At 44.1% G+C, this 14,653-nt stretch overlaps 1 protein-coding gene across 1 annotated transcript; it reads left to right on the top strand.

The window, feature by feature from the left end:
- The first annotated feature begins 810 nt into the window (after nucleotides 1-810).
- On the top strand, nucleotides 811-14,416 carry tmem102 (transmembrane protein 102). Its single transcript, XM_088912367.1, has 3 exons — nucleotides 811-1,835; nucleotides 5,533-5,743; nucleotides 12,650-14,416. The coding sequence occupies exons 2-3, from the start codon at nucleotides 5,542-5,544 to the stop codon at nucleotides 13,942-13,944; spliced, it is 1,497 nt and encodes a 498-aa protein (XP_088768493.1). The 5' UTR covers nucleotides 811-1,835; nucleotides 5,533-5,541; the 3' UTR covers nucleotides 13,945-14,416.
- The last annotated feature ends 237 nt before the right edge of the window (nucleotides 14,417-14,653 follow it).

Here is a 14,653-nt window from a genome sequence, read left to right as displayed (position 1 = left end):
CAATTAGCTGGACTTAAATCCAGACAATACAAAGTGATTATAGTAAGTAAAATTGTAACAACAAGCAAAAAACCTTTTATATGCTCTTATGAAACGATGAAGAAAAAACAAATAGCATGTATAGAAAACTACAGAAGACACAACTGCAAAACGTTGGTTGTTTGATCATCATAGCTGTTTCAGAAAATGGAATATACCACAATAAAACCTAAAATTGCTTGCTGGAACAGTGTGCTTGACTTTGGGGCTTTTTAACATTTTGACACAGAAGAAGAGGTGTTTTCTTTCTTGTTAGCAATTTGGATATTGTCAAAACATGAAGATGGTGTTCTAAAGAACTTACTGTAAATGTAAAGTTTAGATGTAGACAACTGCTTTTATATACTTTTAAGCAGTAAATATTGAAATAAAAAAGCATTGTTTTACCTCCTGACAATGAGCTAATGTGTTGGTGTATTAATTTTGTGTTTACGATCTGTGAGAGAGTTTTGGTAACAAGATGAAAATGAACAGAGAACCAGTTTAGTTAATGTTTAAAAAGCCATTGCAAACTTTTCTGTTGCAGAAATTACAAATCCTTCTACAGAATATGAAAACAAAGCATCGCATTTTTCAACGGTATTAATGGGAAATTCAAGCAAGATAATAATGTCCCGAGTAATTAAAAACATAACTGTTGCTCTACACCATCAGTCGACTTACAAAATCTTGATTTCTAGTTGTATTTTTTAGAAAACTTCATCTCCCGTCATGCTCTTGCTCGGCACCTGATTTCCGGAGTCATAGTTGCTAGGGGGAAGGTGTGCAGTCGGACCTGTTGGAAAGGAAAGGAGATAAGATCGGCTTTAACAACCGCAAACATATCGCCCATAGGCACACATTCCTCAAGTGCGTCGGGAATTCTGTGAGTCGTCGTTTTAGTACACTGTTCTCAGCTTTGAATCCGAAGACTCATGGACTAAAACGATCCACATCGTAGAAGAGGTGATTGTATTTTGCAGCACCTGCAACAGGCGATTGGATATCACGTTAACTCCAGGCTCTGGTTCCGAAAAGCTAATGGAGGCTCTGTTACGTTTAGATTTTTAAGACAAATTAGTAATACGAAGTGGTAAAGGGATAGAATCAAAATCTCCTTCCACATATTTTTTTCTGTTTTCTGCTTTGTTTAATCACAAGCAGATCAATCTAAATACTGCATTCCAGTCGGACTGTATTTTTGAGATCTTGGTCTGAAAAAATGTTCGATAGTGTAGAAGCTGATCCAAGACAGCCTAGACAAATCAGCTAATTACAAGCTGAACTGTCACTTTTTTAAAACAGCCCAAAATGTGTATATTAGTCAACACACCCACACATTTAGGCGTAGGTACTGTAAATGACTATGAATGACACGCTTAGTCTAGTGACTGGGGCGTTTAAAGCAGTCTTCCTAACAAATCTTAATTTTTAAATGTTAATCATAATATGAACACTATTCTTTCTGATCTTGAACAGAATGATAAAAAAATATAGTGTACATAGTTTGTTACAGTTAGCTAAGACTGACCTGGAATGGTGCTTTCTATTTTAGACAACATGAATACCCGCAGTGGTGTAAACTTATCCCACAGATAATATCGCTTGAAAGGTATAATAATGTGCTTTTAAATCTGTCCTGCTTTGGGAATTTGGAGCTAAGAGGTGGTCTCAAAAGATGCAACTAGAGACAAAGTCAGAGGATACTGCTTGATTCTCCCCTTTTTGTTAAGAACGCATCGAAGGTTTTTCATACAACAAGCTGTGTGTTGTTGCGGCTCTCCTGCTCATCGAGGAGTCTTCTGTTCATTGCGCAGGTACTGACAGGAAAGCTGTGTGCTGTGTCCGTGGGGAACCCCACTTCAAGCGGTCCCTTTCGACAGAGGAGACCCACTTCATAATTACACCAAACTTGTGTAATAGCACTGCTGGCACGAGGACAGTGTAAAAAGAGAAGTATCCACATGAAGCTCAGGCCTGAGGAAGATCTTGCACTGTAGCTGAATCTGTTTGTCTTTTGAGGAGAAGGGTCTTCTTTGAATTCAGCTGCTCAGTTAAAAATATTTGATCATTTTGTTTTCCGGTACTGTATTTTCTTTTTGGTTGCAGCTATCCCTTCGTCTTCTCTGATGTTCTTAAAGGATACAGTTCAGTTAGAACACATGGCTCTATTTTCAAAGCACTTTATCCGCTACAGGGTCGTGTGGGAGTCTGAGCCTATCCCAGCAACCAGTGGGCACTAGGTGGGGTACATCTGTCCATCTCAAGGCACACACAAATACAGACAAAAACACACGCCAGGGCCAATTTTTCCAGAAGGCAATTATCTTCCCAGTATGTCTTTGGACTGTAGAAGGAAGCTGGCTTAATTAAGACATTTCCATTAATAAGAAGATCGGACAACATTGATTTTTTTAAGAGTGAAATGTTATGCTGTATATATATTAAAAGTGCTTATAACCTTCTCCATAATTTAGTTGCTGATGTATTTCATGAAGCTACTGTTGCATTTCTAAGGTGGATGCTGAATTCTGGTGTTCTTTTCTGGACCGGGGTTGTTGTTCTGTGTTGGAGTTTGCATGTTCTCACTGCGTTCCTGTAGGTTTCCTCCGGGTGCTCTGGTTTCCTCCCACAGTCCTGAACTATTTTGGCGGGTTAGCTGGCTTCTGGTGAAATTGGCCCTGGTGTGTGTGTCTGTGTCTGTGTCTCTGTGTCTTGTGGTTGACTGGTGTTCTGTCCAGGGTGTACCCTGCCTTGTGCCCATTGCTTGCTTAGATAGACTCCGGCTCCCCCACAGCGCTGAATTGGAGCTGCATAGTCTATAAGATGTGCTACATGGTCCTAAAGAAGTTTCACATTCATTCTTCTCTTAAGCCATTTACTTCAGTGAGTGCTTACCTGAGAATTGTTTTAACACAATGCAAGGTGCCATTTTTCAGCGTGTGGAGACAGCTCGTAAAACACTACCAAAGGATTTGAAATGAAGCAGTCGCAGCAGGCTAGTGATTAGGAACACACAGGTACATGAAGGGACAAGTACCTATCAGGACCATTTATTTTCTTTGTATTGAAGGCTAATTTCAAGTTTGGCCTGACTAAGGAGAAGTCTGACCAGTTTTGCTGATTACCTTATCAAAATTGCAAGCCCAGCTGGAATACAATTCTGTTCCTTTTAACGGGAGAATAGAACATGCTGGGTCCCTTGTAATAATGTGCTCCTGGAAACTCAGATTCTCAGTATGATCTCTTTCTCTGTACCTGGACATATAAATTAAGTCAAGCATACAGAGAAAAACTGCAGTCAGAGGATTCAGCATGGTGCCTGTGCAGTGTATAATTTACTGCCAGTTAATAAAGCAAATCGTGACTCTGAAATGTTCCATATCCCTTAGTGTGGATGTACAACACAGGTCAGGTCATTTTGGCATTCTTGAGGTCAAATATTTTCCATATGGAATTTTTGATTACTGATAGCATGGTGGCACATTGGGTAGCATTGCTGCCTCACAGAACTGAGGCCCTGGGTTCAGGTCCTGTGGTGCTATCTTTGGGGAGTTTGCATGTTCATGTTCCCTAGGTTCATGTAGGTTTCCTCTGGATACTGGGTATTTCTAGTTTGTGTTGGGTACAGTGGTTAAAAATGGTGGTAGACAGTAGGGGCTGAGTGAAGTATTTGCTCATCTGCTTTGTTCTTTCCAGAGTATTTGTTTTTCAAGCATAATTCCCAGAACCAGACATTGACATATTGCCAGACTTGAAGCAGAATCAATAGTGTTGCAGAGTGTCAATATTCAGCAATCAGAGAGTTGGTTAATTTGTTAGCTGAGAGTGCTGGTTACCCTCCAGCATTCTGTGGAAATGCTTATCTTGCTGTCCCATGAGAGAGAAGAGAAAATAGTTCCTGTAAGCTTGAGACTGTGCTTGCAAACAAATGCAAATATCTGAAAGTGAAGCATCTTATGAATGAAATGTCCTATAATCTAGTCTTTCACTAGGAATACCAACACCCACGAATTGAGTGTATTGAATGTGTTAATTGACCGTTTAGTCATTGTAAGATTTGCCTTAAGCTGCCTGGCTGTGGGACGAGGAGGCTGGGACCCCCATGCAGAGTGAGGAGTGACCAGGGGCAGCGGCACAGGTGGTGATAGGGTGGAGGAGGGATGCGGAGCACACTAGGAAGAGAAATGGCTGACATATAGTATTTATAATTTTTTTAGTGTGAGAAAATGACATCAGGCATGATAACGATCTAGGACATCCACATCCATGGGCCATTGAACTCGGCTGTTGTTATTCCCTCTGTAACATTCAGACATAATTATTTTTAGTCAATAATTATTCCTGATTGTTTTAATATATACATTGTTACTATTATCATCAGAGATTAACATGCTGTTTGTCTTATTTAACACACTGTTAAATAAGAGTTAATGTTACCACACACATGTTATAATCTGAAAGGAATAGCTTAGGGTCATATATGGGCCAATAGTATTGATTTTAGTTTCTCCAGTTGTCCTGAAGAAGTTTGTTCAGGTATTATTAACAGTATTGTTAATTTTCCAGGAATTATGTCTTGGCTAATGCTTATAGTGTTTCAGATGGTATGTCCAGCCAACTGCCCAATTTTTGAAAACTTAAAAGCCATAATTAAATTTGTAGAAAAATAATTTGATCACACAGGATTGATCATACTATTGCTTAAACGGTCGCCTGCTATGGCTGAAAACTTTAGCTAGTTAACTCAGCAATTGGTAAAAATAACCATGTGGAATACGTATTTTAAATAATGTAATTTTTTTTTACATTTTTATGTTTTAGTAGTACTATAGTCATACTTGTTGTGTGGTATAGATTACTATAAGCAATACTATTTCCATGAATCTTTGCTTCCCTCTGTTGGATATTATTAAATTGAAGAGTAGAAGCCATTCTTAAGAAGAAGCAGTTTTTATTCCTTAGAGCGAAACTATTGCAAGTCAAACAAAATTTTAATTCTTATTTTTATTGTCTACTTCCAGTGTAGTTAAGGTAGCATTATACCAGCATAACACTGCAGTTTAATTTTGTAAGGGCTAAGCTAGCTGTTCAATGCACTTTTCGTCAGAAAACAAAACTATCATACAGTGCGCTCCAAATGTACTGGGATGGCGAAGTCGGAACTGCTATGTGTGTGTTATAGTTAAGCAGTTTTAATTATACAGGAACTGTATTTCAACAAATACAAAACCATATACACAATAAATGGGATGGCAGCAGGACAGAAGCAGGCAGTCCTGCTTTTAGGACTGAGGCAGGAGTGAGTAATAGGTGCAGTTTGACCAGGGAAGTGTTGTGTCTTTAATGGGGGTGATTATCATTTCTCATGTTCGCAGACAACAGGTACACCACTGCTGAGTGAGGGAGTGGAGTGGAAGAGGACAGTAGGCTAGTTGGCTGTATCATGGTGGAACAAAGCCAGGAGGGGATACAGGGAGGCTTCTAACCAAGCACATCACTCTTGTCCCACAGTGAGGGGCTATGGAGTCTCTAATGAGCGCTGTGGCGCCGAGGCCCCCGGCACCCATAAAGATGCCCCCAGAGGTGGATTTCCGCTCAGGAGCTGGCCTGGAGCAGCTGTCTGCGCTGGTGCAGGAGTTTGTTCAGCTGGAGCAGCGGGAGTTTGGGGATCAGACCGCGCTGGAGGTTCACACTGCCAAAGACTTCATCTTCAACATGCTGGGTGCGTAGGCTGCCATTCATCACATGGTTTTTATGACAGAGGTGCTATTTGTTAAATGCTTCTCTGAGCTCCTGCACCACCTGGGCTCTGGACCTCTCAAGAGCACAGCACAGCTGGGTGTTTATGATGGGATTAGAGACAAATCAAAGGAAAATGAGATTGTTGTTGGAGATAATATTTGTGAACCTTCAAGGGCACTTTTTCCTTTCAACCAGACTTTTTCCAAACCACTGATCTACAGTCCTGGTGCTGAAGAAACCTTTTTTTTTCGAAATGCTATTGTTTTATCTGTGGCGTAGATCATAGCTGATATCAGGCAGGTCGTGCCTTGTGCTCCTGGCTGGGATGGTTTGAATCTGGGCTTTGTCGCCAGCAAGCTGTGACTGGGATTTCCCAGGCAGTGGCGCACAGCTGCCTGAGTGCAACCAGGGTAGGATTTCCACCATTTTAGGTGAGCATAAGTTTTGGGCCAACTTGACTTAAAGTAAATTAAAGTAGTATAAAACATAATATTTGATTGCAAACCCTTTTCCCCATATAAGTGCATCAAGCCGGTGACCCACTGACATCACCAAGCTATTGCAAGCCCCCTCTATGCTGTGCCATCTCCCAGACCCAACAGGAGACGACGAGAAAAAGGAAGGTTAGGAAGGGAGAGAGGATGCCAGGCTCTTTAACCTTTTTTCTACAAGGGCTAGTCAGCACCAAACGTGGTTAACATGGAGGAAATGAGAATATGATTTCTCTGTTTTCTTTATAACAATTATATAAATTTTGAGCACTAAAAAATAATCACAAGAGCAGCATGGTGGAGCAGTGGTGAGCATTGTGGCCTCGCAGCACTGGGGCCCTGGGTTCAATTCCTGGGGTGCAGTCTGTGTGGAGTCTGTATGTTTTCTAAGTGTTCATGTGGTTTTCCTCCAGGTGCTCCGGTTTTCTCCCTCAGTCCAAGACAAACTGGTACATTAATTGCCTTCTGGAAAAAATAGCATGGTCTGAGTGTGTGTGTCTGTGTGTGCCCTGCGATGGACTGGTGTCCCATCCAGGGTGTATCCTGCCTTGCACCAGCAGCTTGTCGGAATAGGCTCTGGCTCCCCCTGTGACCCTGAATTGGAAGAAGCAATCTGAAAATAGATGAATAGTAATTGCCTATACCTGTATGTGTTCACACAATCGTTAAGAAAGGGACGCTACTGACTTTCATAATATTCGGGTTACATAAAGACTTGAGGAACTGAACGCTTATGTAGCCTAGGAAGTGGGTGTAATAGCATGTTATTAAAATGCCAGAAAGGTGCAGTTAGTGACAATCCGCAGAAACTGGCATGCTGATCTGATGGGTGCTAACTCTGCTGCAGAAAAGCAGCAAAAATACTGTATATTCACTTCTGGGCCATGATTGATGTCTAGCTAAATAAAGCAAATTCCATGACTGAAAGGTGATATCTTATATCTAGTCCCAAATCAGAGACAGTTTCTGATGCTATAGTTGCGAAAAACCAGCGCTAAGGGAAATAAGTCACCTTTGCCTTAGGTCTGTCAAGCACCTGATTTGTGACAGCACTCATATCTGCACCAGGAATCACATCACATCACACTCTACATCCTCCAGTAGGGATTTGGCCAGGAGATTAAAACAAATCTAGTTTGGACGTAATGGGGGTGTCTGCCACATAGTAATAATATTAAATACATATACACAGACTGTACCTTGTTGCTTTAAGAGGGCACACACAGACACACTCATACCAGGACCAGTTTTTCCAGCCAGTTAACCAACTTTAGATTGAGGGAGGAAACCGGAGCACCCAGGGGGAACCCACATGAGTACAGAGGAGAACATCCAAATTCCACACAGACAGAGCCCCAGGAATTGAACCCAGGGCCCCAGTGCTGTGAGGCAGCAATGCTCACCACTGCACCACCATTCCACCCAACAAGCAAAGCAATTGAACGCAGTTGTCAGCAATCACAATAAAAAAGACTGTTTTTGTTATTTCTACCCTCTTGAGAAGACCGCATTCTGTTACATAACCCACATAAATCTCTCTCAATCAGATCACACATGACATGGCCATTACTTTGCTGTCGTGCTGAGCTGCGAGATGATGGAAAACTCAGAACCATTGCTAATGTACCGAGATCGGTTTCCTGGATTTTTCTATATTCTGTGGATATGATACAGTGAAGCTTTGTGAAGATTAAATACTCTCTCAGAACACCATAATTGGAAAACTGATTGGGGGAAAAAGACAGTTGAAATGTTGCAGTCTCTTTGCAATTATGTCTGAGCAGGGTTTGTAAGTTTTTTAACATTTCGGTTTTAGATGTGCTTGACATATCATATTGAAACACTGACCTTTTAATCAGTTTCTGCTAAATTGCTTATGTAAACCTATCTCTCCACCACATGTGAGTGCTTAGCAATATTTAATCTGCTTTTCAGCTACTAAAAATGATGAGCACATCCTTGCTGTAAGACTTTTGTAAATTAATATAGTCACAAATCTGAGTTTGTGATCTAATGATCTGGCTTTTGTACTTATGTAACAGGGCTTACTAAAAGAATGAAAAGTTTTCTCTTTCTTTGATTAAAGTTGTAGGTTGAGGATTAAACATAATTTCATATATGAAAAGCTAATCAATAGGATAAATTGATTTTTTTAATAGAGAAGGCCCCATTTAGATCAGAAGAATGCCATTATGAGTCAGGTTTAAACAAAGAGCATTAAAATCAGCATGTTTGTATGTAAGATAGGGATTCTTCCTCTTTCTCAAAATGCTACATTAAGCTTCTATGAGTGCTGCCCTTGGTTTTGATAGATGAGCAAGCCCAAAACAATTCTTCATCAGTGATATGATTTTAATGAGGTGAGCTACAGTAATTAAGAGCATGTTCATGTTAATAAGGTGACTTGCGCCACTGCAGGAGAAAGCCAGCTAGATTCTAGAACTAAAAGCTTGTGCATGGTAAATCATTAAATGAATAACCACCTACCACTCTCCAGAAGCTCTGCATTTTCATAGGCCATGTTTGTTAGCAGGATGACCACTCTGTGACTTCAAATTCTTCGTTTTAATCCGTCACAGTGAGTTCCAGTCATTAGCTGTAGTGAACTCAAGTGATTGAGAGTCTGAAGTTGTGGAGTCCCTGGGAATAATTAAATTGATAGAGCCATTAGGTATCCATTGGTACAAGAAAGAGGCTAACTGTATTAATTTGAACAGGCTAATGATTGCTGTACACTTAAATTTACATTAGCATACTGCAGTTGCTAAGTTGAAAGTGAACATTTCACCATGATGTTTTTGGGGATGAAGTTGCATTTGTGAGTGGCACAAATACCAGATTTTGGACTGGAGTAACAGAAGAATTAAGATTTTTATTTTCTTGGTGGGGAGTATCAGCACGGTGGCACAGTGGTAAGTATTGCTGCCTCGCAGTGCTGGGGCCCTGGGTTCAATTCCAGACCTGGGGTGCTATCTGGGTGGAGTTTGGATGTTCTCCCTGTGTTGAGATGGGTTTCCTCCAGGTGCTCCAGATTTCACAGTCCACAAACTATAACAATGCCGTCCTTCCCTGCTGTGAGTGTGTGCGTGTCTGTGTGTGCCCTGAGATGGACTGGCATCCTGTCCAGAGTGTCCCTCCCTTGTGCCCATTACTTGCCAAGATAGGCTCTTGCTGCCCCGTGATCCTGAATTGGATGAAGCAATTAGAATATGGAGTCATCACTGAGAGCTAAATCACTCCTCCAATTGATGAGAACACTCCTATATGGGCACTATGGGTCTTTCTGTTGGAGGTATGGCTCCTGGTTTAGACAGGTGTATATTACTGAAGCAAAGCATGCATGCGTGCAAAATCCGTGTCTCTCCCATGCTGGTGTGCAGCAGTAAGTTGAAGATGGGCTATACATAAGAAATGGATCTGTCACCATGCAGTGAACATAAGATTTTCTTGATTTAAATATGATTTGGTCTCTACAGGCCACGATGGCAAATGATGTTCTTATGTCGAGAGCTTCTTTCTCTTTGTGGTAGTTATATGTTGGATCCTGGGTGAGATGGTGTCAGGGTTCTGAGGGTTTGGACAGGATGTTCCATACCGCCAAGACTGACAAAGCTTTGAATTTGTGAAGGAGTCTGATTGACATGCTGTAGATATGAAGATGAATGATCTCCTTTAGAATTGTATCCAGTAGAACCAGATATGGATTGTATGGCTTTATCCTTGTATTGTAAGACCCTAATTAGCATGTGGGTGCTCAAGAAATAGTTTCCTGGTACACAGTGAACTGTAGCATTAGCTGACAAGATCTGTATCAGAGAATCCCCTTGTGATGGTTTCTGTAGTTTAATAAAAAGGCTATGGTTGTCTGAAATTGCTAAAAATATACAGATGTGAAATGCCACTCATGTTACAATCATCTTTTTCTTTTTTTGTGGCATCTAATGTTTAAAAAGAAGCCACCAGTGTCCCAATTCACTTTTGTCTCTCGTCTCCAACTCTGATGTGTGCCAAGTTGCTGAGTTGTGAAAAAGCAAAAGAAATGAGGTTGCTTTCACTTTCGCAGATGATGTTAACCCTTTGGCTTTCTTTCATCATCCTTCAAGGCTTATTTTGGCAGATCGCTTTTTGTTGGCTCTATTTTCTCCCAGGATTTGTGTTTTGTGAGACGAAGAGGCTTATCAAGATCCCCGCGTGGCCAGGAGACAGCCCTTGTAATTGTATCAAAGAAATCGTGTTAAAAGAATTAAAGCACAGCCTTGCACCATGCCTAATGCATCAATCACAGCTGGAAGTTGGCTCTCCAGGGAGCCCAGCCTCTTATTGTTAGTGCTATTATCTAAGGATAGTTACACTCCACGGCCTGTCCATTAAACTGATACAATTAAAGCACCACACACGTTTCTTAGGGCAGTAACACCATCAGTCTTGTGTTAACTCCCTGGTTAGTTTGCGTGTCCGACTGTCTTGTTTTTCGGTTTTTGTGCCACTTACAGTGAATAACACGGTATTGTTTTGGGGAGGCATGGTGCCACAGTGGTTAGTAATGCTGGCTCACAGAACTGAGGCCTTTGGTTCAGTTCTGGACCTGGGATGCTATCTGTGTGGAGTTTGTACGTTCTCCCGGTGTTTATGTAGTTTTGTTCCAGGTGCTCCCACAGTTCGAATTCAGTTCAGTTGTCCCTGGCATGAGTGTGTGTGTCTGCGTGTGTACCCTGTGATGGACTGCCTGGTCCCTGCCTTGCTCCCGTTGCTTGTCGGGATAGGCTGTGGCTCCTGCGAACCCGTTTTTGGATAAAGTGGTTAGAAAATAGATGGATGGTTATGAAATGTTTGTGGTATCCTTTGGATAGTCCTGCATCTTCACAACTGGCAGCCCACAGAACCTAAGACATTGTGAGCCTGTCCAGTATCTGGATGGGAGACCCCTAGAAAAGCTAAGATTGCTCAGTCTGATAGAGACGTAAAACCAAGGTCCTCAGTCACCGCGGTCATTAAATCCCAGGGCATTTTTCAAAAAGAATAGGGTGTTAACCTGGCATCCTGGCCAAATTCCCCCCTTACCTTTACCAATCATGGCTTCCTAATAATAATAATAATATAGACAAATCATGATATAGCCAAGTAGCATAGACACAGATTATAATGTGATTCTGAAAGTGAAAAATTAAGAAACACAGAAAGGAACATATGTGTTCAACTTAACAAGAGAGCAACAACTTCATTCCAATAGTGTGTTGGAGCAGCTCCTCAGGTGGACTCATAAGCCTTAAGGACAAGTCAGCTTTAGCAGTGATACAGAGTTCTGTGTGGACCGCTCTGATGAACATACAGTAAGTGAGTGTGATATAGACAATGCAGAGCAATGCACTGCTTTTCTGGGCAGGAGAGTCCATCTGCTAACTAGATAGACCGATGGAATCCTGTCTGCTTTGCATGGTGCTACCTTGACATTCTGGGTCCATTTTGACAAGACAATGTTGTATCGGGACAACATGCACCCTCATGCTGCACACACAGCAACACTTTTTTTGCCAGATGACAATATGACAGTTATAATAAGCACCCTACTTACCTGGCCTGAGCCCCTTTGAACTTTCTGTAGGATGAACCGGTATGACATGGCATCTAGGAGTCAGAGTCCCGTGAATGGGAACGTGCTTGCCCAGAATCTGTGAGAGGAATGGTGAAACAAGACAGCATCTGCTATCTACTGCAAAGCATGTTTTTCGTAGATTGTACAGCTTGCATGTGCTTCTGGCAGTGGTCTCACGCACACACAACTGGCATGTGACTTTCACAGTAGACACCCCGCTGATAAGCTTAGTCAATAACAAATGTCAGCATAAATTCATCTATGCCATATCTGGTCAATAAAATATTAGTGCAGTTTCTACAAAAAAAGATTGTGGTTTTCCCCCGCTGTGACTTGTAGTGTTGAAGTAATGTTTCTTTGGTGTTTAGTATATTTAAAGTGTCAAGTTCAGGTTCAGCACTTAAGGTCTTGTTGCATGGAATTGGGTTTGGTTCATACAAATTAAAAGACATACAATACAAATCTACAACATAAAGCCAAACATAGACAGCATCCACCCAGCACAACTTCACATACCGTCCTAAACACACACCAGTAATAAGATAAATAACATTGAGACCTCACAGAATAACAAATGAGTCTTGCAAAAATTTCAGCATTAAAGTGCAGAGCTTCTGCATCTCACAGCCTCCGGGTACGCGCTGTTAAATAGTCCTTCCTCTGTGTTCATATTCCACATTTAACATCACTTACTGTACTCTGTTCAGGAGCCGTAGAAAGCATCAGCAAAGCCACTTTACTGAAAGTAGGCTGTGAATGAGTTGTTTTAACTCTGCTTGTCTCCTCTTTTTCCTCAATGCAGGACTCGTGCAAAAGCTTGATCAGAGGCTGCCCGTTGCCAATGAGTACCTGTTGCTGTCCGGGGGCGCCAGAGAGGGCGTGCTGGACCTGAGCCCCGAGGAGCTGGGGGACTACGTCAAGGGAGCTGATTACGACCTGGATTTCACCCTGCTGGTCCCTGCGCTCAAGCTGCACGATCGGAACCAGCCGGTCACCCTGGACATGCGGCACTCCGCGCCCTGCCACTCCTGGCTCAGCCTGCGCCTCTGCGAGCCCGCCACGTTGGCGCGCTGGCGGCACTGCTGCCAGGAGGAGAGCGAGGCCTCGGGCGAAGCCGGAGACGACGACGCTTCCCCGTCCCTGGAGGGCTGCTACTTCTCCCCGGCGCTGGTGGCGGACTGGTTCGCCGGGGCCGTGGCCACGGCGGTGAGCGAGCTGCGGTGCAACCCCAAGAGGGGCACCCCCGTGCCGGAGCGGGTGGAGCGCAACGGGCCCCTCACCACCCTCATCCTGACGGCGGGCACCAGCCGCGTCCTCTACGACCTGCTGCCTGTCGTCTCCTTCCGCGGCTGGCCGGCCGTGGCCCAGGGCTGGCTGACGGCCAACCACTTCTGGGACGGGAAGATCACGGAAGAAGAGGCCATCAGCGGCTTCTACCTGCTGCCCTGCTGCGGCCCCGGGGGCCGGCCCGACAAGGAGTGGCGCCTGGCCTTCTCCCGCAGCGAGGTGCAGCTGAAGAAGTGCATCCCCCAGCCGCTGAGCCAGGCCTTCCAGGCCGCACGCGTCATCATCGGCAAGCTCGTGGCGCGCCCGAAAGCAGCCCTGAGCCCCTACCACCTCCGCACTCTCATGTTCTGGGCTTGTGACCGCCTGCCCTCTTCGTACCTCTCCTCGCCGGAGCCCGAGACCCCTGCTCGCCTGCTGCTGGGGCTCCTGGATGACCTCTCTCACTCCGTTCTGAACAAGAGCTGCCCCAACTACTTCCTGCCCCAGTGCAACATGCTGGAGCACCTCCCGGACTCCACCGCCCTCCTCCTGGCCCGCAAGCTGTCCGGCGTCCGGGCCGACCCCGCCGAGCACCTCCGAGCGGCGGTCGAGCAAGCGCGGGAGGCCGGCCGGCTGAAACGGGAAACCAACGGCGTCCCCCCGGCCTCCGGCCCGTCCCCCCCGGCCCACCCGGCTCAGCCCGAGGACGACCGGCTGGCCCGGCGCCTCCAGCAGCTGGTAACCGAAAATCCTGGCAAGTCCATCTCGGTCTTCCTCAACCCGGAGGACGTTAGCCGACCACACTTCCGCATCGATGACAAGTTCTACTGACCGGTTACCCCTCCCGTCTCCCCCGGTGCGCTGTGGAAAACCCGCAGACTACCAGTTAGTTCACACTAAAGGCACCGAATAAAATACAGGGCTTCTGACTTAGGTTTAGAGTTGTGGTCTTCGAGCTATGACTCATGCAGCGAAAATATTTTTCAGAGTTTAAGATCCATTTAATGGGAAACAGTGATTTTTGTGCCTGCTACCAAGGTTCCAGCTCTTAAGAGTTTTTTGTAGCCTGACGGAATGCATATAAAAGTGCTTTTCAATCAATGTTGTTTCCATAAGAGACACTGCCACAGCTCTTTTAAGGAGAAGGTGCTTTGTTCTTTCAGTGCACTTCGACAGAGAAGTGGACCTCTCTTCCGTTCTCCTCTCTTACTCTTGCCGTCATTCTTTTTTCATCAGTTTCTCTGCCGAGCTCTTGACTCGTGTGACTTGTGCTTAAGTACAAGGGGGAAAAAAAAAAAACAAGGCGCCACGGGGGTTCAGAAGAAATCTCGTGGGCGCCTATCCCAGCACGGCTAATTAACCACAGCAGCTGGCGAGCTGCGTGTCGGGGGCCTGTTCCCATTTTTTTCAGCTCTGTATCGCTGGGTGAACTCCTAGGAAAAAGGCTCTCTACCCCTCGGCTGGTTGTGCGCCACGATCAAAAGTCATTACTCGGCAGTTAGCCACAGAATGCGTTCATACCCAGCCTTTAAGGAAGATG

This window comes from Atractosteus spatula, chromosome 3, assembly GCF_055471065.1.
Source record: "Atractosteus spatula isolate fAtrSpa1 chromosome 3, fAtrSpa1.hap1, whole genome shotgun sequence".
Taxonomy (NCBI): Eukaryota; Metazoa; Chordata; class Actinopteri; order Semionotiformes; family Lepisosteidae; genus Atractosteus; species Atractosteus spatula.
Note: the sequence above shows the minus strand (reverse complement) of the source record. Positions and strands in the feature narration are given on the sequence as shown.

What these genes read in the sequence shown, in the direction of transcription:
- tmem102 (XM_088912367.1), top strand. Translation starts at nt 5,542, where the DNA reads ATGGAGTCTCTAATGAGCGCTGTGGCGCCGAGGCCCCCGGCACCCATA. An exon ending in CTTCATCTTCAACATGCTGG is followed by an intron (nt 5,744 to 12,649) that starts GTGCGTAGGCTG and finishes TCCTCAATGCAG; the next exon opens with GACTCGTGCAAAAGCTTGAT.